The following is a 23,932-nucleotide window of genomic DNA, read 5'->3' on the forward strand; positions in this document are numbered from 1 at the left end:
GGGTGGAGGGTGTGTATGTCTTTTTTGTATTGCTGTAATATTTATATAACATATAAAACAATACATAATAGTAATAAATATATTTTGAAGTAATCAAAAGCTTGTATAAGATAACAGAGTTCTGAGAGTAGAAAAGCTTCAGCTGATATTAGTTTTGGGCCACATTTCAAATGTTCTCAACATCCAGTTACGACCAGATTTTCAGAAGAGCTCATTTCCCATTTAGGCACCTAAATGAAGTGGGCAGATTTTCAAATTATTCTCAATGGCAGATGTTTGGTGTTGAGTACTTTCGAAATCTGCCTATTTCATTTAGGTGTCTAATCTTTTGAAAAGCTTTGTATTGTTGTCATGCAAATTCTTTTTCCTTTGAATTTGTCCAAGGGTATGTGGAATTTTTTTAAATCAAAAGATGATAAAATGATGTCTAGGATATTTGTGATTTTGTATCCAAAATCTGATAAGTCTTTAATTTTCCCTATGCTTCTGTTCTGTTTCAGGCTATCACTATAACGATCTTGTATCGCCACAATACTTGAACCTGATAGCTAATCTGTCAGGCTGCACAGCCCATAGAAGGGTGAATAACTGCTCAGATATGTGCTTTCACCAGAAATACAGGACACATGATGGAACTTGCAATAACCTGCAGCATCCAATGTGGGGTGCCTCTCTGACAGCCTTTGAACGTTTGTTAAAGTCAGTCTATGAAAATGGATTTAACTTGCCTAGGGGCATTGGACCTAATAGACACTATAATGGATACACACTCCCCATGCCTCGCTTGGTTTCAACATCTCTAATAGGAACTGAAACAATAACCCCTGATGATCAGTTTACTCACTTTCTAATGCAATGGGGTCAATTCCTTGATCATGACCTAGACTCCACAGTTGCGGCTCTGAGTGAAGCCAGATTTTCTGATGGTCAGCACTGCAGTTCAGTTTGTACAAATGATCCTCCATGTTTCTCAATCATGGTACCACCAAATGACCCCCGAGTTAGAAATGGTGCACGGTGCATGTTTTTTGTACGCTCCAGTCCTGTTTGTGGAAGTGGCATGACATCTCTTCTAATGAATTCTGTTTACCCACGAGAACAGATTAACCAGCTGACTTCATATATTGATGCATCCAATGTATACGGCAGTTCAGACCATGAGTCACAAGAAATCAGAGACTTGGCAAGTCAAAGGGGTCTTCTGAGACAGGGCATTGTACAGAGATCCGGCAAGCCTCTTCTTCCATTTGCTACTGGTCCACCAACAGAATGCATGAGAGATGAAAACGAGAGCCCAATTCCTTGCTTCTTAGCTGGGGATCATCGTGCTAATGAGCAACTGGGTCTCACCAGTATGCACACATTGTGGTTTAGAGAACACAACAGAATTGCTACAGAGTTACTGCAACTCAACCCACACTGGGATGGGGACACAATATATCATGAAACACGCAAAATTGTTGGTGCAGAAATGCAACATATAACATACAACCATTGGCTACCTAAGATCTTTGGAGAGGTAGGCATGAAGATGCTTGGTGAATATAAAGGTTATGATCCCAATGTTAATTCTGGCATAACTAATGAGTTTGCAACTGCCGCTTTTAGGTTTGGTCACACACTTATCAATCCCTTACTGTATCGGCTGGATGAAAACTTTGAGCCTATTCTACAAGGCCATATACCTCTTCATAAGGCATTCTTCTCTCCCTTTCGGATTGTAAATGAAGGAGGCATTGATCCACTGTTGAGGGGATTGTTTGGGGTTGCTGGTAAGATGCGAGTACCATCACAGTTACTCAATACAGAATTAACAGAGAGACTATTCTCCATGGCACGTACCGTGGCTTTAGATCTGGCAGCTATGAATATTCAGAGAGGCAGAGATCATGGAATTCCTCCCTACCATGATTTTAGAGTTTACTGTAATCTTTCTTCAGCTCATACTTTTGAAGATCTGAAAAACGAAATTAGGAATCCTGAAATCAGAGAGAAACTTAGCAGGTGAGCTTGAGGTGAAAGTTAACTGATAAAAATTCAAATGTACTTTTATATCTAAATGTGCATGTGAAAATAATAATTATTTAAATGTCTAACCTAGAAGTAAGTATTTGTTAGGAAAGGTATAAAGGGAATATCCCACAAAACTTCCTGCCAACATCAGGAGATATGTATGGAAGGCTCAGGGTTCCCGAGTACTTGCATAAGCCACAGAATGTCTTTCCCCCAGTGAGACTTACACAGATCTGATTCCTCCACTCCTTGAGTTGTAGAAAATCCATGAAGCTGAGCCCATTCAGAGACCATGTGTTCATGTATACACCCATAGGAGATGTTTTTTTTTATGAGTAATATTTAAAAACTAAATACATTTAGGACTGAAATCTCATGATAGTATTTATATCTTCAGTTTTCATAGAATATCAGGGTTGGAAGAGACCTCAGGAGGTCATCTAGTCCAACCCTCTCTGCTCAAAGCAGGACCAATTCCCATCTAAATCATCCCAGCCAGGGCTTTGTCAAGCCTGACCTTTAAAACCTCTTTGAATTAAGTGCAGCACAATGCAGGAAGAAAATGCTAAAGTGATTTAATACTGCAGTCATTTTTGCTGTGAATGGTTTAGATCCATTGCCCTTAGTTTTGTCATAATACTGAATGCTTTTATAAATGTATAATTTTAACATAACTATTTGTGTTTCTCTTGTTATAGGCTCTATGGGTCACCTCTGAACATAGATTTATTTCCTGCTCTTATGGTAGAAGATTTAGTTCCTGGTAGCCGATTGGGGCCAACTTTGATGTGTCTATTGAGTACACAGTTTAAACGTCTTCGAGATGGAGACAGGTACAGCCAAAATGCCCATGGAAAACTTAAGTGAATTTAGAATAGATTTTTTTTTAATTGTTTAGTGACTTTTTTCAAATCCAAACTGTTTTCTTTTTCTTTTATGATCTGAATATAGAAATGAAAGTGATAAAAAGCTGATTTTATAGTTTGTCAAAGCAGCTGAAATAACAGCTATGCTTATTTATTCTTAAGACCTGTTATCTTTTATGGTGAAAATAGCATATAAAGCGCCAACAGGCAATACAGTGTAGCTGACTGAGCAGGGGACTGGGACCCAGGAACTCCTAACTTTCCTATTTCTGACATTGTTTGACTGGCCTTGTGCAAATTACTGCTCAGGCTACTTCACTGTAAATTGAAGAAAAACTTTCTTCAGTGATTGTCCACGTGTATTCCACTTCCGATGCACATGCATCCATATGTGTGAGATTGGATTCTGTTGGCCAGCAATGTCCACTGGAGCCTTTCCTGCACTTTTACTGCCTGTGGCTGCAAGATGGAAACCCTGTAATGTCCACTTCTCTGCATACTGTGTAACTTTACTAGTTGTGTGTAGTTAGCTAGTAATACTAGCATAGTTATTGCAGTGATTTTTGTTTTTGTTTTTTACACCTATTAGCTATATGTAAAAACAACAACAACAACAAAACCCTCTTCTTAGTGTTTGGGACTTCCCCCATCCTAATGGGGATTAGCTGCTATGGCTGAAATGAAGCCCCTCGGCTTCAAAACTTGCCCTTCCTGTGAAGCAACTATTTCATTTAATGACAGACACTGAATGTGCCTCTTTTTTCTGGGAGAGGATCATTTGCCCAATAGATGCTAGATCTGTTGCTTCTTCTCCAAAAGCATGTAGAAGGCAAGAGAGGCCCATCTTAAACATTTTCTCCGGGAGCACTCAATGCAAGCTTCCACAGAACGGAAGGGAAAAAAAAGCCAACTGGGCCTCAGCAGGTTCCTCAGTCAGTGCTCCTGTGACCTGCTGCCCAACTCAGCTCCCAGGCTCCCTTTTCAAAGAAAACTTCATCCACTGAGACCAGCAGAGCAGCCAAGTCATATCTTTCACTTAGTTGTCTGAAAGGGGTCAGAAGGGGCATAGTTCCCACAGTAAGTGCAGGCCTTGATTACCCTCCCTGGAACCTAATAAAAGGAGGCATAGATCTCACACTTCTCGGCCAAAGGGTAGTTCACAGCCCAAATTTGGCCTCTCTGACAACCTGGCAAAACCTGGTCCCCGAGCCCATAGGGTGCTGTCTCAGGCAGCAGTCCACATTTTGCTGGCACCAACCTCTCAGTAGCAATATTGATGCACACAGTGGCGCTGACTCTTGCGGCACAGATGCTCCTGGCACTGACTTTCTTGGCACCAAAGTTATTCTTGGTACTGAGTGATCTGGCAAGGAAACCTAGCTCTGCTACCACCACTAGATGTTGATCTCCCTTCCCTGTGAAACTTGTGGTTCCTTGAGAAGGACATCTGGCATTGACTCACGTTGTACCCCAATAAGAACAGGAAAGTGAGGAAGAACACTTGCAAATAGAGAAGCACTTGATCTCAGCAGTGATCGCCTCTTCCTCACCAGATGAAGCAGTTGTGCACTGCACATCCATTCAGTCTGACTATTTAAAAAAAATTCAGGAACTTCTGCATCACATGGTAGACACATAAATTTAAGAATTTAGGGAGGAACCCAAGTCTTTTGTAACTGAGGGACAACTAGTAACTCATATATCGCTGCAGGTAGCATTAAATGCATTGGACATGGCAGCACAATCACTGACAAACTCCACTGCCATGCACAGGGCTTCTTGGTTACAGTCTTTGAGAGTACGAAGGAGGTCCAGGCAGCTACTGAGGTCCTCCCATTTGAAGGTTATAACTCAAGAACTGATAAAGCTCTATGCTCTATAAAAGATTAAAGAGCTATTGTCCATTTCTTGGCGGCTACATGCCAGCCCCTAAGACAGAGCAGGCCTGGTCACAAACCACTGTAGATAAAGGTTTCTGTATGTATTATTATAACTCTTGAAGATACTGTCTACATCAGTAGCAAGCATGTTCCAGATGCATGGAAGAAATCGAAACAATACTATTGATGAAGAAAGGCGATCCAAAAGAATTGAGCAACTACCATCTGATCACGGTCCTCTCACAAGATCTTCACCTGCGTCATACTCAATTGGATTAAGAAGGATCTTGAAATGCACGAAACTAGAGAACAAGCTGGTTTCCACTCAGGTTATTCAACAATTGATCACATCCGCTCAGTGCAAGGAATACAAAGTACCATTGTGTCTTGAATTTGTCGACTACAAAAAGGCATTTGACTTGGTGGAGATTAACTCTGTATTCAACGCGCTCAATGAAATCTGAATCGACCTGAGGTACATTGACGTGCTGGAAGAAATTAACCACAATTGTTCGACAGAGATAACATTATTCCATGTCCCGTGCATTATTATTATACATAGAGGAGTCAGACAGTCACTGAAGCTGTTTTCAGCAGTACTGGAGTCACGGTTAAAGTTGTACTGGGAAGAAGGAATCAGAATTGACGGAGAACAGTTAACGCAGCTTCTCTTCACTGCTGATTGTGTAATATTAGCAAAGGACACAGGAGAACTGGAGAAATTGCAGCAACTGCAAACACTTTTGCATGATATCAGGTTGGAAGTGTACACTTTGAAGATGAAGTGGATGTGGAATGAGCATTGTGCAGCAGGAATCATCACTGTAAATGGGAAAGTAATTGAGGAGGTTGACAAATATATTTACCTGGGTCAGCAGGTGAACAGAGACAACTCATTTGAAGGGGAATGCAGTAGGAGGAGAAAGGCGGGGAGAGGAAGTTTCAACAAAATAAAGACATCTCTAACAGATTATGAACTTCCCATGAAGAAAAGAACTGTTTAACTCCACTGTTCTGCCAGCAATTATATATGGAGCAGAAAGCTGGTCAATGAGGAAAGCGGAGGAAGAAAAAATTCGCTGTCACCCAGAGAGCAATGAAAAGGCAAATGTGTAAGATATCGGTCCATGATCACATACTGAATCAGGAGATTAGAAGGCGTACAGAGGTGACTGATGTAGTGCAGACAATGTAGGACACAAAGCAGAGATGGGCAGGTCATGTAATCCGTAGGGAAGACACTAGGTGGACAACCTGCATCAGTGACTGGATCCCTAGAGACCACAAGCAACTGCTGGGCAGACCGAAAACATGTTGGGCTGATCCCATGACAGAACTCTTTTGGCCAGAAATGGAAAGAACGTGCTCGCAACAAAACGGAATGGTGTGGCGTCGACTTGCATTCATGGAGGGGCGGACAAGGACAAGCTGGACAAAGGTGATTATAATCCACAAAGATCATGTGAGCCACCAAGGAAGGAGCAAAGTTTCCAACACATAGGCTCTCTTCCTTGGATGCTGCACCTCTAGATCCCCCTCATGGCAGCCAGTTTGGACACCATCATTGAGAGCCATATAGAGCATTTGGAGAATATATACCCTTCTTGCCACCCCCATTTCTGGCAACCACTATTTTATTTTTAAGAGGTTTGGAATTGATTTAACTCAAACCACTGGGTCTTAGAGATTAACAGTGTGAGGCATTATTCATTTGCAGTCCCTTCCTACCCCTCTTCAAGGACTCCTCTTACAAAAAACTGTTAAAGTAAGAAGTGAATTCCCTTCTAAATCTCTAAACAGTGGAAGAAGAGCCTCTGGAGTTAAAAGGGGAATGGATTTTGCTCCCATTATTCCATAATCCCTAAGAACAAGGGAGACAAGCATCTAGTACTAGATTTGAGACAACTCAACCAGCTTCATCTGTCTTTTCAAATTCAGTTTGGTAATTCTAGCCTCTATAATCTTATCCTTAGATCCTCAAAAATGGTTCACAGCTCTCAGTTTAGAAGACACATACTTTCACATATCAATTCACCTGGCACACAGAAAATAACTAAGATTCCAAGTGGGAACTTCCCACTACCAGTACAAAGTCCTTCCCTTTGGTCTTTTAACAAAACCAAGAGTATTCAGCAAGTGATTGACAAGCTCATCTTACGAGGCAAGGTATGCCAGTACTCGATGACTGGCTCATTCGAGGAAGATCACCATGGCAGGTGAACGATTCTATTCACTTAGTCCTACATCTTTTCACCACACCAGATCTCAGAATCTAAAAAGGAAAGTCAATCACTGTTGCAAACCCAGAGACTAGAGTTCATAAGGATAGTGATAGATTCCCCATCAGTAAGGGCTAATCTGCCACAGGACAGATTCAAGACCAAGGTAGACCTCATCAACCAGCTGCAAGCTCACCCAAAGACATGAGCGAGAACATGTCTCTCACTTACGTCACATAGCATGCCAGATTTCACCTCTGTTTCATAGAAATGTGGTTGAAAATAGTGTATCTGCCCAACATACATCATATGGACATGAGGACACAGGTGCCCTGAGAAGCCTTCTCATTATTAATTTGGTGGAAGACTCCCATGTGTGCAAAGGAGTACTGATTTCTCCAGCTGTGCCTACCTATCAAAATATTGGTGACTTCCACACTCGGGTGGGGAGCCCACCTAGACCACCCACAGGTCTGTGACCCAAGTTGCCTATGGTAGCCCACACTGAAAATGCCAAGGTCAGGGCAGGCTGCGGAAAGGAAAGCAGATTCTCCCAAACCTGGTGCTTAACACTGTAGTTGGATTCAGTGGCCAGTCACGAACTGTGCTCCTGGTCCCCCCCACAAGTTATCAAGGAGCTGGAAAAAAAAAAAGAAAGAAACTGCACAGCCCTTTTTATTGCATTCCATTCTCTGGCTCACAATCAGCAAATAGGTCCAGTAAAGTGAGAAGTTATTTAAAACCTGTATGCACTATACAAAATGTTCTTCTGATCCCCAAAGGGCCAGCCACAGTACCAGATCAATATTAGTTTGGATCTTACTCAAAATATCATGCTGCCAGCCAATCCCTAGTATCTAAAACTAAAGGTTTTGTTATAAATGAAAAGAAAAGAAAGAGAAGAGAGATGTTAAATGGCCAAAGCAATCAGATACATACACATGACTTCAGAGTCCATATATCAGGTTCTTAGCAGCACTGGTGAGTTTGCTGGCTTGTAAAGTCCCTCTGGAACATCTCCAAAGCTTGGGTGAATATATTAGTCCTTTTCAGTTTATAAAGAAGTTACTCCAGAGGTGAGAAGCAGGATTGAAGACAAAATGGAGAAGATGTAGCTGCCTTTTTATATCCTTTGTCATGTGGCTTGGTTTGTACATCCTTTATCCCAAACAGATGCTCACAGCACATGGGCATGGAAAAGCTCTTGGAGCCAACTGTCCACAGGCATGTCCCTACATGTCCTGCTGACTCATAGGCATAGCCCCTGGCTTCTCTCTGTTGGTTCATTGTACAGTTGATTGCCCTTGATGGGCCATTAAGCAGGCTGGATAGTGCTGATGCCAATCTGTATGGAGATGTCACTCAGAAAGACAACACAAGTTTGAGATACAGATATTTATAACTCATGAAACAAAGATGATACGTACATATAAACAAGATTATCATACTTAGCAAATCATAACTTTTGTACTGATACCTTCCATGGCATACTTGTAATATTCATTTCTATTTTGTAAAATTGGTATCAATAATATTATAAATGGTCACATATTCCATACAGCATTACAAGGCCTCTGGACTGCCTTAAATGTTCTGGAACTCGGAGCTATTTGTCTAGCAGGCAAAGCGTTTCTTTTTATGCTATGGACTAACAGTTGAGGAAATGACAGACAACACAACAGCAATGTTTTATGTCAACAAACAGGAATACAATTATCCCTCCTTTGCTAAGCAAGTTCATCTCTGGAATTGGTGCATTCTTCAACAGATTGTACCAGTAATTCTGCTTCTGCCAGACTTTCAGAATGTCCTGCTGGACCAGCCCTCTCATCTGCAAATTGCCCGCTAAGGATTTGAGCCTGCAAACCATCTTCTGCAGGTGAGGATAATGAGCAGTGTTGCTTCAGATGAGAACAAGAAATGCCAAACATTCTGTTCCAGGGTGGGAGATTTGGGGAAAGGCTGAATACAGTCGTCTTGTCAGATGCTTTCCTTATCTCATGAACTCTGAGAATAAAGTGTACCTATCCACTGATTATGTAGGTGAGGCAATATCTTTTATTGGACCAACTTCTGTTGGTGAGAGAGACAAGCTTTCAACCTTGCAAAGAGCAGTGACACTTGGGGTTATTTTCCCAGACTAAAGCAGAGGTCTTTGTAAGCTCAAAAGCTTGTTTCACCAATGGAAGTTGGCCCAATAAAAGATATTACCTTACCCACCTCGTCTCTGTCTGTCAGTGAAAGAAGCTGTTTAGCTGAAATCCAGAATATTTTTGTGCATAGCAGGAAGGATTCTACTAGATTGACCTATGCACCTAAATGGAAGAGGTTCTTTATTTAGACAACTATTTAGAGACTATGCCACTTGTCTCCCTTAGAAGTCGCAATTCCTACTATTCTGATCTATCTGATATGGCTAAAGCATTCAGGGCTATCCATCAGCTCCATAAGGGTACATCAAGCAGCAATATTGTCCTCCCATTCAAGGGGAAAACATATTTTCTCACCCTATAGTTGCTATATTCCTTAGGGGCCTTATTTCATGTGTTTCCCACTTTCTGTGAGCCCCCTTCCTTTTGGGACCTCAATATAGTATTAGGTGGGTTAATGGGGACCCCCTTTTGAGCCATTAGCAACTTGCTTTCCATATAATCTTTCTGTGAAAATGACCTTTTTAGTGACTATAACATCAGCTTGAAAGGTAAAGGAGATGCAGGGCCTCACGGCTGGTCCACTTTACACTGCGTTCCATACAGACGAAGTGATCCTTAGGTTTCGTCATAAATGTTTTTCAAGCTTGTCTTAGATTTTCATTTCAATTAGACTGTTCACCTGCCATTTTTCTTTCCTTAGCCCCACTTCAACCAGGGGGAGGCCAAATTGCACATCCTTGATGTGGTTATGACTCTTTCATAATACCGTGAAAGAACAAGAACCTTCAGGGGTTCCCCCAGGCTATTTGTAACATTTGCAGATTGGGTGAAAGGTCAGGCAGTATCCACCCAAAGACTGTCTAAATCTGTATTTAATTGTATTAGGGCATATCTACATATAAACCACTACAGCAGTACCTCTGCAGCTTCGCCATTGTAGTGTTTCAGTGAAGACACTATGTCGGCGAAGGTAATCCACCTCCCCAGGAGGCAGTAGTTAGGTCGAAAGGAGAATTTTCCTGTCGACCTAGTGCTGTCTACACGGGGGGTTAGTTCGGTTTAACGGCGTTGCTCCGGGGGGGGGGGTTCACACCCCTGAGCGACACAGTTATGGCGACTTAATTTCCTAGTGTAGACCAGACGTATTGTAGACATAGTGTCATGGCCTTAGATAAATCTATGAGTTTTATTTAGATTATAGCCTACTCCACCAGGGCTCAGGATCTTTTCTGTCTTCTGTGGGAAGCATGCCAATTTCAGAAATTTGCAGTGCAGCTACAATGGGGATGAGTCCACACTTTCAGCCAGCTATTCTTTAGTTGAGGCCTCAAGATTTGATGTCCTCTTTGACAGGGCTGTCCTGCGGTCTTGAGTTAAATGGGGCTTCTAGCGACCTTCTTCTAATTATGAGGTCACGTCTCACTAGTCACCAGAAGTGGAATACATGTGGACAATCACTTGAGGAAGAAAGAACAGTTACTTACCTTCCAGTAACTGTGTTTTTTCAAGATATGTTGTCCACATGAATTCCATGACTTGCTCTCTTTCCCTTCTCCTAGAGAGTTCTACACCACTTGGATTTTGAACTGGACAAAGGAACTGAGGGACACTTGGGCCCACTCCATCCTTCATGCCCTTAAGTGAAAATATAAAGGGGATAAATACCTGGCACTCCTTTTGGTATTTGACCGCTCTCCCTTCTCAAATTCTGACGTCTGAAAATCCACACTTCCCTCCTTTTGATGTAACTTGTAGTCTGTGATGTCTTGCCTGGTTTTGCCTCTCTTGAGGGAAGAAAGTCAGGTTTCTTTTTATTGTAGATACCTGGCAATGATTAGCCACATTTTAATAGTTACCACTATCTAATTAAGTTTATTTTTTTTATAATTAAAAGGTGCCTTAAGAGAGGGAAAATAGAGAGTGAGCATGAATCATGAAATAAAATTTAATTTAAAACAATGCCTCAGGCAGATATTGCTAAAATATCATTAGAGAGGGTGGATCAGAGCTTATCTTACAAAATTGTAGTCTGGTACTTTAAACTCTTAGATCATAAATCAAGTATTTGGATACCCACAGGTGAGTGTTACAGCCCTCTCAGTACACTTTTCTGTATTTTTTTTCCTTTGCATAAAACCTACTTAAAATTTTAGAAATGGAATCCAGAACTGTGTAAATCAGATGTTTGTATGTAGATGAATAGAAGGGAGAAATTCTGGCTCAGAAATAAGGGCATAAATACTTTGGTGCCAAACTTTAGGAAACCTTGTTATACACTTAGCGAGCCCTGGATCATTCTTAATTTTGTGTTGTATTATAGTGTTTGTCACTGGCAAAGATTCCATTTGTGCTAATATACAGTATATTGACTGTCTCTGGTTCTACTTCATGATCCTTACCTGCTACTGCCAATGACAAGCATGATAAGCAATCTTCACATGCATGTTGTTAATATTAACAATAAGGTGGAAGGAAAACAAGCCAGAATAGAGAAAGAACAGGCTAAAGAATATTTAGATAAGTTAGATGCATTCAAATCAGCAGGGCCTGACAAAATTAATCGTAGGATATTTAAGGAACAAAGAGAAGAAATCTTGGAATCATTAGCAATCATCTTCAAGAACTCATGGAGGATGGGTGAGGTCCCAGAGTGTTGGAGAACAGCAATCATAGTACATATCTTTAAAAAGGGGAACAGAGAGGACACTGGGAATTGATCAGTCAGCATAATTTCAATACCCGGAAAGATCCAGAAACAAATTATTAAACAATCAATTTGTAAGCACTTGGAGGATAATAGTTCAAAATAGTGCAAAAACAAATCCTGACGGTGCAACCTAATTTCCTTCTTTGACAGGGTTACTGGCCTACTGACTAGAGGGGGGAGCCATAGATGTGATTTATCTTGATTTTATTAAAGCTTATGACACTGTCTCACGTGACAGTCTCACAATCAAATTAGGGAAATGTGGTCTAAATGAAATTGCTATGAGGAGGGTGCACAACTGGTTGAAAACAGATACTCGGACAGTAATCATTGGTTCTCTGTCAAACTGGGAGGACATCTCTAATGGAGTCCCTCAGAGGTCAGTCCTGGGTCTAGTGCTATTCAGTATTTTCATTAATAACTTGTATAAGCACAGTCTCCACTCCATTATCCAATTTGTGGCTGTCGCCAATCTGGGAGGAGTTGCAAGCACTTTGGAGGACAGGATTAGATTTCAAAATGACCTTGATAAATTGGAGAATTGGTCTGAAATCAACAAGATAAAATTTAGTAAAGACAAGTTCAAAGTATTGCATATGAAAGAAAAATCAGAGGCATTGCTATAAAATGGGGAATAGTTGGCTTTGTAGTAGTACTGCAGAAAAGAATCGGGGGGGGTTATAGTGGATCACAAATTGAATGAACCAACAATGTGATACAGTTGCAAAAAAGACAAATATTCTGGGATGTATTCGTGACTGTGTTATATCTAAGGCATGGGAGGTAATTACTCTGCTATACTAGGTTCTGGTGAGGCCTTAGCTGGAGAACTGTGTCCAGTTGTGGAAGGTACACCTTAAGAAAGATGTGGATACATTGGAGAGTCCAGAGGAGAGCAACAAAAGTGATCATAGGTTGAGAAAACCTGACCTATGAGGAAAGGTTAAAAAAAAACGGGTATATTTAGTCTTGAGAAAAGAAAATGTGGGGGACCTGATATATGTTAAGGACTGTTATAAAGAGGACAGTGATCAATTGTTCTCCATGTCCACTGAAGGTAGGACAAGAAGTTAAGGGCTGAAGCTGCAGCAAACATTATTTAGGTTAGATATTAGGAAAAAACTTTCTAACTATAAAAATAGTTATGTAATGGAATAAGTTACCAAGGGAGGCTGTGGAATCCCCATTTGTGACATTGGAAGTTTTAAGAACAGGTTAAACAATTTGTTAGGGAAGGTCTAGGTATACTTGATAAACTAGGTATACTTGATATACTTGGTATACTCCCCAGTGCAGGGGGAGGGAATGGACTGTATGACTTCTCAAGGTCTCTTTAAGACTTCTATGTTGGTTGGTACTATTGAACAACATCAAAACAGTGAGTGCCCCAAAATATTGCCCATCTCTGTAACTGTGCTGCAGCCATTGCCGGAACACCTTTCTTTGGGTTAAAAATTGAAACTAGTGGCTGCTGCTCTGTAACCAAAGTAGATTGTTTCCCATTAAGATATCGGTGAAACTTTTTAACTCTCCGGATTAAACTCATTATTTTTCTATCAATTTGGGTATAATTATATTCTAAGACAAGGCCTTTCAGTATCATCTTCCAATACATGTGAAATTACTGCTCCTATTCCATATGGGGAATAGTCACAAGCTAAGTTTATAGGTAAGGAGGTATTGCTGTATGTAAGCACTTTTTCAGAAGTTATAAACTTCTTTACTTCATCCTTAGTCTTGACACACTCTGTGGGCCAACACCATTTCTGTCCATTCTGTCACAGTTCAGTCAGGAGATGTTACATTATCACTATGTTAGGTAGGAACCTTTGGTTCTTCTTCGAGTGCTTGCTCATTTCCATTCTATATTAGGTGTGTGTGCTCGCTACATGTACTGGTGCCGGAAGTTTTTCCCTCAGTGGTATCCATAGGGGCTGGCTCTGGCGCCCCCCTGGAGCGACACGCACATGCCGCGATATAAGGGGCACCGCCGGCTCCCCCCACCCTCAGTTCCTTCCTGCCGCCAGTGACGGTGCTGGAACGTCTGCTGCTTCGGCTAGCTTTTCGCTTTGTTCAGTGTATCTCACAAACGTTTTTTCCCCCTGAAAAATAGTTGTATATAGTTAGTAGTTACCCTTAGTGTTAGTTCTAGTTAGTTGGTCCCAGACGGGACTCAGCCTAGGGACGGGGCATGCCCCGGTCTCCAGGCTTTAAGCCATGCGATCATTGTAAGCGGCCTGTGCCCATCAGTGACCCACACATTAGTTGTTTAAGGTGTCTAGGTAAAGGACACATAAGCGACAAGTGTCGCATCTGTAAATCATTCAAACTCCGAACAAAAAGGGAGAGAGACATCCGTCTTAGGGCACTCCTGATAGTGTCAGCGCTGACCTTGGCACCGGAGCAGAGGTCCGACTTGGCCATGAGCACCGCAGCTTCGGTGCGGAGCGCCCCACCAGCACCATCTACAAGTCGGCACCAATCCCCCTTCCCGGCCCCGGCCAAAAAGCCCAAGAGGACCGCGGGGGGACGATCTCCCACTTCCTGTAAGGGAAAGGAGAGGGCGGAGAAGAGCCAAGACCCATGCTGGATGGCTCAATACCTCCGTCAGGGAGTCGGGTCCCAGCTGAAGTCGAACGGTCTAGCCCCTCCCTTACTATGCCTGCCACACCGGACAGTGATGAGGGCCTCTGTCAGCTAGAAGTCCCGTCGATGTCCGAGGCCCTGGAGGTAGCACAGGAGATCCTGACACTACCGGTGCCACCCAAACCAGCCCTGGAGGTATCCAAGTCCAGGGGTAAACCCACCTTGGGACCATTCCACGTGACCCTGCCTCAGCAGCACCGCTCCCCATCACAGGGTACGTCCATCCAGCGCTCGCCCCACAAGGAGCCGTCATGCCACGGAAGTAAGGAGGCAGGCTCAGAGAAGCCCTCTTCGGTCTCCAGACCATGGGCATCGACAGCGGGATTCAAGGCGCGGCTCACCGGTAACCTGGCACAGACCTGCGGAGGCACGCGCTCCCCGGCATGAGCATCGAGACTGACCCCTCGTGTCTCCAATGCCTTGGCACTCATCACGTGACTGATCAGTTGAACAGAGCTACCAGTCATACGCCTGCCGGCACCTGTCGCCGAGACGCAAATCCCCACGGTTGGGGAGATCCTCCTGATGACCAGCCCGCTCTGGCTCCCCGTCCCGCTCTAGGTCCCAGTAACCAGTTGAGCAGCGTGAGGCATAGTTCACCAGTTTACCGACGCAGATTCACCGAACATCGAAAATCCCCGAGGGCCCGTGTGAGGGACTTGTCTCGATCGGACAGGTCGACGTTGGGCACAGTGGCGGCACCACTGGGCCTCCGGTCCAGCCAGTCATGGTCATGCCGCAGTGACTGCTCCGCTTAGGACTCCGGCACTGAACAGGAGTCCTTGTCAGCGGGACAATCCCCGGCACCAGCGGTACCATCAACATCATCAGCACCATCGGCACCGCAACCAATCCCATGGCCTCCTGGCCAATGGCATAGTACCCCTGGAACCCGTTGGGGTTTACCCAGCCTTTGCAGGCCGTCCGGTTAGTGGCGGGGGCCTCAGATAGGCTACTGGCCGCAGCATCCCACCCTCCTCAAGAGGTGGAGGCCCCACAGGAAAAGACCCTCCAGGCCCCTGAGGACCCAGACGTGCAGTCAGCTGGACCACCAGGGGATGTGGTAGATCCCTCAGCACTGAAGTCGTCCTCATCGTTGTCAGACGAAGCTATTACGGGTTCCCCTCACCCAGTTCCACAAGATGACACCGAGGCTCATCATGAGCTTTTGAAGAGGGTCACCTCTAACCTGGAGCTCCAGGCAGAGGAACTCGAGGAGCCATCAGACTCACTGTTCGACATCCTTTGTTCCACAGCACCCGCCAGGATGGCTTTACTCCTACATGAGGGGGTATCGAAAACAATTAATGCTCTGTGGCAAACCCCCTCCTCCCTGCTACCCATTTCAAAAAGGGCTGAGCGCCAATATTTTGTGCCAGCTAAAGGCCATGAGTATCTCTATACTCACCCGGCTCCAAACTCCCTCATTGTTGAGGCCATTAACCAGAGGGAAAGGCAGGGTCAACTGGGGCTACACCCAAGAATAAAGACTCGAAGAGACAGGATCTGTTTGGGCGAAAAATTTATTCATCTTCCAGCCTTCAGTTGAGAGTTCCCCCTGACCATGGCCAGGGTTTGCCTGTGCCTGCTGGGACACATGGCAGCATGTACGTATGTCGTCTGCTGTGCCAGGCTCAGGATGCGGCCCTTATAGTAGTGGCTGGCGACGGTCTATTACCAGTCTAGAGATCACTTGGAAAAGTCGTTACCATCCCACCAATGATACTTACCTCGCTATAGTAGTGGACCAACCCCAGGGTGATCCTGAAAGGAGTTACATTTGACAGCCCTCGTCACTCGATCGAGTTGATATTGGACACCTCGGACCTTGTCTGGGGAGCACATCTCGGTGGCCTCCAGTCCCAGGGCATGTGGTCTCCAGAGGAGATGAAGTTGCACATAACTGTGAAGGAGCTCAGAGTAGTACGCTTGGCCTGCGGAGTCTTTCTACCGCTCTGGCAGGCAAGGGGGTGAGAGTGTTGATGGACAATACGGCTTGATGTTTTACATCAACAGGCAAAGGGGAGCACGCTCATTGGCCCTCTGCCAAGAGGCACTCCGACTGTGGGATTTCTGCATCGACCATACGATCCAACTGGAGGCCGGTCACCTCCCCGGCATCAGGAACACACTGACAGATCGCCTCAGCAGATCCTTTTCTTCTCACCACGAGTGGTCACTCCATCCAGAGATAGTCCGGACCCTCTTCCAGAGGTGGGGAACTCCCCAAGTGGACCTGTTTGCCACCAGTCAGAACAGGAAATGTCATCGCTTCTGTTCCCTACAAGGCCTGGGCAAAGGCTCCCTCTCCTTCCTCCTTTCATGGTCGGGTGCTCTGATTTACGCCTTCCCGCCAATCCCACTCATCAGCAGAGTCCTGTAAAAGGTCAAGAGAGACAATTGCCAAGTCATCATGGTCGCCCCAGATGGACCTAGCAGTGGCCGCTCCCTGGCCCCTTCCCGACTGACCGGATCAGCTCTTACAACATCATGGGTGTCTCCTACACCCCAACCTTGCCCCCCTCCACCTCACAGCATGGATGCTGCGTGGTTGAATTTGGAGGAGTGGGCCTGCTCTAAAGAGGTCCAGCAAATCCTCGTGGAAAGCAGGAAGGCTTCCACTAGAGCAACTTACCTGGCCAAATAGACGAGGTTCTTCCACTGGGCGTCTGAGTGTAGCATCTCTCCAACGCGCTCCTCCTTACAACCTATCTTAGATTACCTGCTCCATCTTAAGAACCCTCTCTTTTTCATCAGAGTACACCTTGTAGCTATCTCCGCTTTTCACCCGCCAGTCCAACGTCAGACAGAGTTTTCACACGACATATTGGTCTGATTCCTGAGAAGCCTTGAGAGACTCTTCCCACCAGCCTGGACTCCTGTTCCACAGTGGGACCTTAACTTGGTTCTTTCTAGGCTCACAGGCCCGCCCTTGGGAGTCACCTAATATGGAATGGACATGAGCAAGCACTCGAAGAAGAAAAGACAGTTACCTTTTCCATAACTAGTGTTCTTCGAGGTGTGTTGCTCATGTCTGTTCTATAACCTGCACTCCTTCCCCACTGTTAGAGCTTCCGGCAAGAAGGAACGGAGGGTGGGGGGAGCCGGCAGCACCCCTTATACCACGGCATGTGCGCGCTGCTCCAGGGGGCGGCAGAGCCGGTCCCCTACGGATACCACTGAAGGAAAAACATCCGGCACCGGTGCATGTAGCAAGCACACATACCTCATATGGAATGGACATGAGCAATACATCTCAAAGGACACCAGTTACGGAAAAGGTAACTTTCTTTTGTAACTAACTATCCCTAGGAAGGCGCATAATCATGACACATTTTGTGGTTGGGTTGCCTTTAGGACAGCTTCAACTTTTTCCTGTGATTTATATAAGCTATCTTTGTCAATGGTGTGGCCACAATATGCAACTTAATCTGAAAAATTCATATTTGTCTTTATTAGCGCTTATAGTACCAAACAGCCTTGCCATGTGCCTTTTGGGGGTTCTCAATGTGTTATTCATCACAAGCTCCCATGACCAGTATATCATCCAAGTTGCATGAGTATCATGAATGCCCTGTAATCTCTGGTCCATAGCTCCCTGCCAACTAGCTGGTGCGGATGTTATTCCAAACTCTAACATGCTATATTGAAATATGCCCTTGTGCATGTTAATTGGAAGGTACTTGTCATAGGATCATAAGTGTGGCCGTACTGGGTCTCACCAGTGGTCCATCTAGCCCAGTATCCTGTTGCTGACAGAGGCCAGTGCTTCAGAGGGAATGAACATAGCAGGGCAATTTTGAGTGATCCCATTTGTTGTCCAGTCCGAGCTTCTGGCAGTTGGAGGTTTAGGAACACCCAGATAATGGGATGCCTCCCTGACCATCTTGGCTAGCCATTGATGAGCCTATCCTCAACTGGATCACCTATTATCCAATTCTGTTTTGAACCCAGTTATACTTTTGGCCTTCACAACAACCTATGGAAAGGAGTTCCACAGGTTGACTGTGCATTATATGAAGAAGTACTTCTTTGTTTTAAACCAGCTGACTGTTAATTTCATCAGGTGACCCCTAGTCATAGTGTTATGTGAATGGATAAATAACACTCACTTTGTCCATACCATTCATGATTCTATAGACTTCTATCACATCCCCTCATAGTCATCTCTTTTTTGTAATCTGAACAGTCCCTGTCTTTTTAATCTTTCATCATGTGGAAGCTGTTCCATGGCCCTAATAATATTTGTTGCTCGTCTCTGCACCTTTGCCAATTCTAATATATCTTTTTTTTGAGATGAGGCACCCAGGACTGCATGCAGTATTTGAGGTATGGCCATACCATGGATGAATATAAGTGGTAATGTGATGTTTTCTGTTTTATCGTATATTGCTTTTCTAATGGTTTCTAACATTCTGTTAGCTTTTTTGATTGCCACTGCACACTGAGCAGATGTTTTCAGAGAACTATCCTCAATGACTCTCAAGATCTCTTTCTTGAGTGGTAACAGCTAATTTAGACACCATCATTTTGTATGTATAGTTGGGATTATTTTTTCTAATGTACATTACTTTGCACTTGTCAGCAGTGAATTTTATCTGCCATTTTGTCACCTAGTCATCCAGTTTAGTGACATCCCTTTGTAATTCTTTGCATTCAGCTTTGGACTTAACCATCTTGAGTAGTTTTGTATCATCTGCAAATTTGCCACCTCACTCGCAATCCCTTTCTTGAGATCACCAGGTTCTTGAGGGGCCCCGCTGTTTACCTCTCTCCGCTGTGAAAACTGGCCATTTATTCTTACCCTTTCTTTCCTGTCTTTCAACCAGTTATTCATCCATGAGAGGACCTCTTATCCCATGACTAAGCAGTTTGCACTTTGCTTAAGCGTCTTTGTCAAAAGTCTTTGTGAAAGTCCAAGTACACTGTATCAACTGGATCACCCTTATCTACCTGCTTATTGACACCCTCAAAGAATTCCAATAGATGGTGAACCATGATTTCCCTTTACAAAAGCCATGCTGATTCTTCCCCAACAAATCATGTTCATCTGATAATTCTGTTCTTTACTATAGTTTCAACCAGTTTGCCTGGTACTGTAGTTAGGCTTACCGGCCTGTAGTTGCCAGATCACCTCTGGAACCTTTTTTAAAAATAAGCATTATATTAGCTACCCTCCAGTCATCTGTCTGGTACCGAGGCTGATTTAAGCAATAGGTTATGTACCACAGTTAGTAGTTCCACAATTTCAGAACTCTTTTGTGTGAATACCATCTGGTCCTGGTGACTTCTTAGTGTTTAACTTATCAGTTTGTTCCAAAATCTTCTCTATTGACACCTCAGTCTGGGACAGTTCCTCAGATTTGTCACTGTCTTCAGTTTCCATTTGTAGGAGGCTTGAGCTAGATCGATCTTGGAGAAATTCTTACCACCAGCTGATGACGCAATTACATACTCTGTTCTAAGTAAAGAATACTGAACTGCACACTATACTAAAGTGTATGTTTTATCTACTAACAGATACACTTTCAGTTATGTAAAACAGCAAAAAAAATCATTAACCCAAAGTATTTCTTTTCACAAACTACTGGTGCACCTGATCTACTCCGTAGAGGACAGGAAGGACAGATATTCTAGGGGTATGTATGTGCAGGAGAAAATGGGAAACAGGAGGGAGGGGGAAATTGAGGAATGTGTGTGGACAGGAATGCCCGGGTGCCTTGAGAGGGTAAGAATTTGGTGCATATTTGAGCATGCACATGACAGGAGGGAGAGGGAAATTGGGGTGTAAGCTTTGGTGTCTTTGCGCAAAGCAACTGTAAATCCATCTTAATTTGCAAGTATGTTCTGTCTGCCTTGTCTTTTCTGCCAAAAAAAATTGTTCACTGAGGAAGATATGTGGACAGAGGCGTCATGTGTAATTAGAAGGCAACATTAAGACAGAGTGTAAAGTCATCTGCTTTCAGGAACTGTATATTTTTCCTACGGTGATCTGTTTTTCAAAGAATACTATTTTGTGTTGATTATAATATCCCAAAATCTCTAGTAAAGTGCCAGTTATTTGTATGTATGTCTTTTTATTTTATTTTATTTACCATTGTCTTAACTGTCTAAGAACTCAACTTTCTTTCTGTGAGACTACAGGTTATGGTATGAGAATCCTGGTGTATTTAGTCCACCTCAGCTGACTCAGATCAAGCAAACATCTCTTGCCAGAATTTTGTGCGACAACGCTGACAATATAACCAGAGTGCAACGTGATGTCTTTAAGGTGGCCGAGTTCCCACATGGTTATGGTAGCTGTGAAGAAATTCCTAAACTGGATCTCAGGATGTGGCAAGATTGCTGTGAAGGTCTGTATCCAGGGAGAGTATTGGGAGTGCATCCTTTGTTTCTGGTTACATTTTAAATGGCCTGCTTTGAAGAAATTTTAAGAGATTTTTAGTTCTCTTAATTCAGCTCTAACTAAAGCTGAACTAGAACATGGATAATGTGCTTACGAAACCAAATTCGGAGTTTGTAGAAGTAATATTCCACTTCCCATAGAAGTAATAGGCAGTGAAGGAATCTGGTCAGGAGATTGATTTAGTTACTGTATAGCTAAGGTTTTGGTTCTGTTCTATTAGCAGCTTACTTATAAAAAAAAAAAAACACTGAAACCTTACAATTTTTCCTAAATGACATTAAAAATTCTAGCAAATTGCATAGTTTGATTAAAATTTGGAATGTAAGAATCAATGTTGTGCTCACTATACTTAAATGTATATGTACTAAGTCATCCATGTATTTAATTGTTATAGTTGTGTAAGTAGGAAGCATCTGTTTTTGTTATTCTTCCTGTTTTGTTCAGTGCAAAATACTTTTCCACATGGAGGGCAGAGGAGCAGACACTTAGTTACCAAAAGACACTTAGTTACCTCTTAGATTGCTTGAACAAAACCCGGATTTAATTTTTTTTTTCGATGCAACACTGTTCTATTCTATAATAACAAAACCAGATTACCTCCAAAGTTTACTTAACTAATCATACAGCAGAATTACTGATTTATCATTATAAAAGAATTAGAGTTTAAATGAAACACCCAGGATTTTCTTTCTACTTTCTTGACATTCTGACCTGCTGCTTGGAATTGTCACAGGCCCCAGGCAGTAGCGTAACTGCGGGGGGGGGCGGGGAGTGGGGCAGTGGCTGCTCTCCCACTGAGTACAAGTGGCGCCTTTTCAATTTCTTGGTGCCTTTTTAATTTTTACTCACCCGGCGGCGCTCCGGGTCTTCGGTGGCAGGCCCTTCACTCGCTCTGGGCCCGCCGCTCTTCACTCGCCAAAATGCTGCCGCGGAACGAGTGAAGGTCCCACTGCCGAGGTGCCGCTGAAGACCCGGAGCATCGCCTCGTCAGTAAAAGTGCCGCTGGGTGAGTAAAACACCACAGCGGGTGGCGCCTTTTTTTGTGATCACTCCCCCTGTTCCCTCCACCTGGCTACGCCACTGGCCCCGGGGCCTAACTTTTCTGCAAGGTGAACTATTTGAGCTATGAGCTAGCTAAATTCAACCTCTGCGGCTTTTTTCAGTATCTTAACAGAGGAACAATTACCCTATGTTTCAAGTAGTCAACTAACGGCTGGTCCACACTAAGCCCCCTGTTCGAACTAAGATACGCAACTTCAGCTACATGAATAACGTAGCTGAAGTCGAAGTATCTTAGTTCGAACTTAAAGGTACTTACCGCGGGTCCCACACGCAGCAGGCAAGCTCCCCCGTCGACTCCGCCTATTCCTCTCGCGGAGCAGGATTACCGGCGTCAACGGCGAGCACTTCCGGGATCGATTTATCGTGTCTAGACAAGACGTGATAAATCGATCCCAGAAGATCGATTGCTTGCCGCCGAACCAGCGGGTAAGTATAGACGTACCCTAAGATTCAGGAGAAATGGTATCAATTCATGGCTCTGCCACATACTTTCTGTATAACATTGGGAAAGTAGCTTATTCTCTCTGTAACTCAGTTCTGCACCTGTAAAATGGTGATGATGATCCTTTCTTACCTCAAAGGAGTATTGTAAAGATAAAAGTATTAATCTTGGTAAGACGCTTAGGGTATGTCTACACAGCAATGTAAGCCCAGACTCGAGCCTGGGCTCAAGCCTTGTGTCCACACACCAATTGTGTTAACCTATGGTTCAAACCTTAGGTTCCAGGACCCAACAGGGCTGAAGGGTTCAAGCCTGTGTTAAACTGGGACCTAGGGTCTGAGCCCTATTGCTTTCCTGTGTGCACGCGTCCCCAGCTTCTTGACTCAGGTCCTGGAAGTCTTCCCGATGTATCCCAAAGTTTCTTGGGACAATTTCCTTAGTCTTCTCTATGCTGACAATCTGTGGTGCAGTCTGTTGCACTCTATTGCAAACAGAAGCCACACTTCTCTTTGCCCAGGCAGCAGCTCAGGTCAGCATTAACCCATTGTCTGCTGAACACTGGTCTGCGAGCATTGCTGTCAGGAAGCTTGCAGGGTTTTCAGTGGAGACCATTCAGAAGAAGCTTTTTGCAAAAGGAGCTGCTTTCTGGTCACAAGAGCCTAGCCAGATTTTGGTGTACGCTGCCCAGGTGCCCCTACAGACGCAGCCTGGGGAGAGCAGGGGAAGAGAGCAGATCAGGGACTAAGCAGATGCCCTGTCGGTAGGGGGAGAAGCAGAGCTCCTGGCTCAGCATGGCTTGGGGAGGATGACCCACAACTCCCCAGCCATACCCCCTCCAGGACAATTCCCCTGTCCCTGCCCTATCAGGGTGGCGAGTGGGAGCAAGCCCCAAACCTCCCCGCAGCCTCTTGTGGTAGTGACTCCAGCTCCTCCTCGCTGCTGCACAGAGCTTGCACAGAGCAGCTGACAGGTGGGAGGCAGCTCCTGGATTCCAAGATGTTGGGGGTCATCCCTCCCATGGCCGAGCTGAGCTGGGAGCTCTGCTGCTTGCCCTCCCTGCAGGGCACCTCTTGGTCCTGCTCCACTCGTTGTCCCTTGCTCCTGCTCTCCCCCACACCTTCCCTGGGGCGCCTGGACAGCGTTCACTGTGAGGGCCGTGACTGGGAGCCTCTTGGGTGTCCCTTATCCCTGCCTTCCGGGGTGCAGTGGGGGAGGGATAAGGGATCCCTGAGGTGTGCTGAAGCACACTGCACCCCAAGCCTTGGGGATACACTTCACTGTTCCACAGCCGGCAGCAGCCAGGCTAGGGCGTGTGTGTGTTTTTCTCACAAATGCTGTAGATGGAGGTAAAATGACCTCCTTACTCCTACTTTGCAACTCCTCTGCTATAGATATCCAAGGATTCCATTAGCAATTCTTTTTGCCATAGCATTGTTCTGGAAGCTCATGCTGAATTGCTTGTCAACTATGAACCCTACATCTTTTTCCAGAGTCACTACTTTCCAGGAAATAGTCCCCCATTCTCTAGGCAGAGTGAT

General features: G+C 44.3%; 1 protein-coding gene across 7 annotated transcripts in view; it reads left to right on the forward strand.

The window, feature by feature from the left end:
• PXDN (peroxidasin) overlaps positions 1-23,932 on the forward strand; it is a 146,558-nt gene that overhangs the window by 101,176 nt on the left and 21,450 nt on the right. For 6 of the 7 annotated variants that reach the window (XM_008163712.4, XM_008163714.4, XM_042848760.2 and 3 more), the window contains 3 exons: positions 501-2,004; positions 2,712-2,846; positions 20,629-20,837. In XM_008163712.4, coding sequence (XP_008161934.2) covers positions 501-2,004; positions 2,712-2,846; positions 20,629-20,837 — 1,848 coding nt within the window. Of the gene's footprint in view, positions 1-500; positions 2,005-2,711; positions 2,847-10,690; positions 10,812-20,628; positions 20,838-23,932 lie in introns of those variants that run through there. The other variant, XM_042848761.2, reaches the window with a different exon arrangement.

The sequence above is a fragment of the Chrysemys picta genome, chromosome 3, assembly GCF_011386835.1.
Source record: "Chrysemys picta bellii isolate R12L10 chromosome 3, ASM1138683v2, whole genome shotgun sequence".
NCBI classification, from domain to species: Eukaryota; Metazoa; Chordata; order Testudines; family Emydidae; genus Chrysemys; species Chrysemys picta.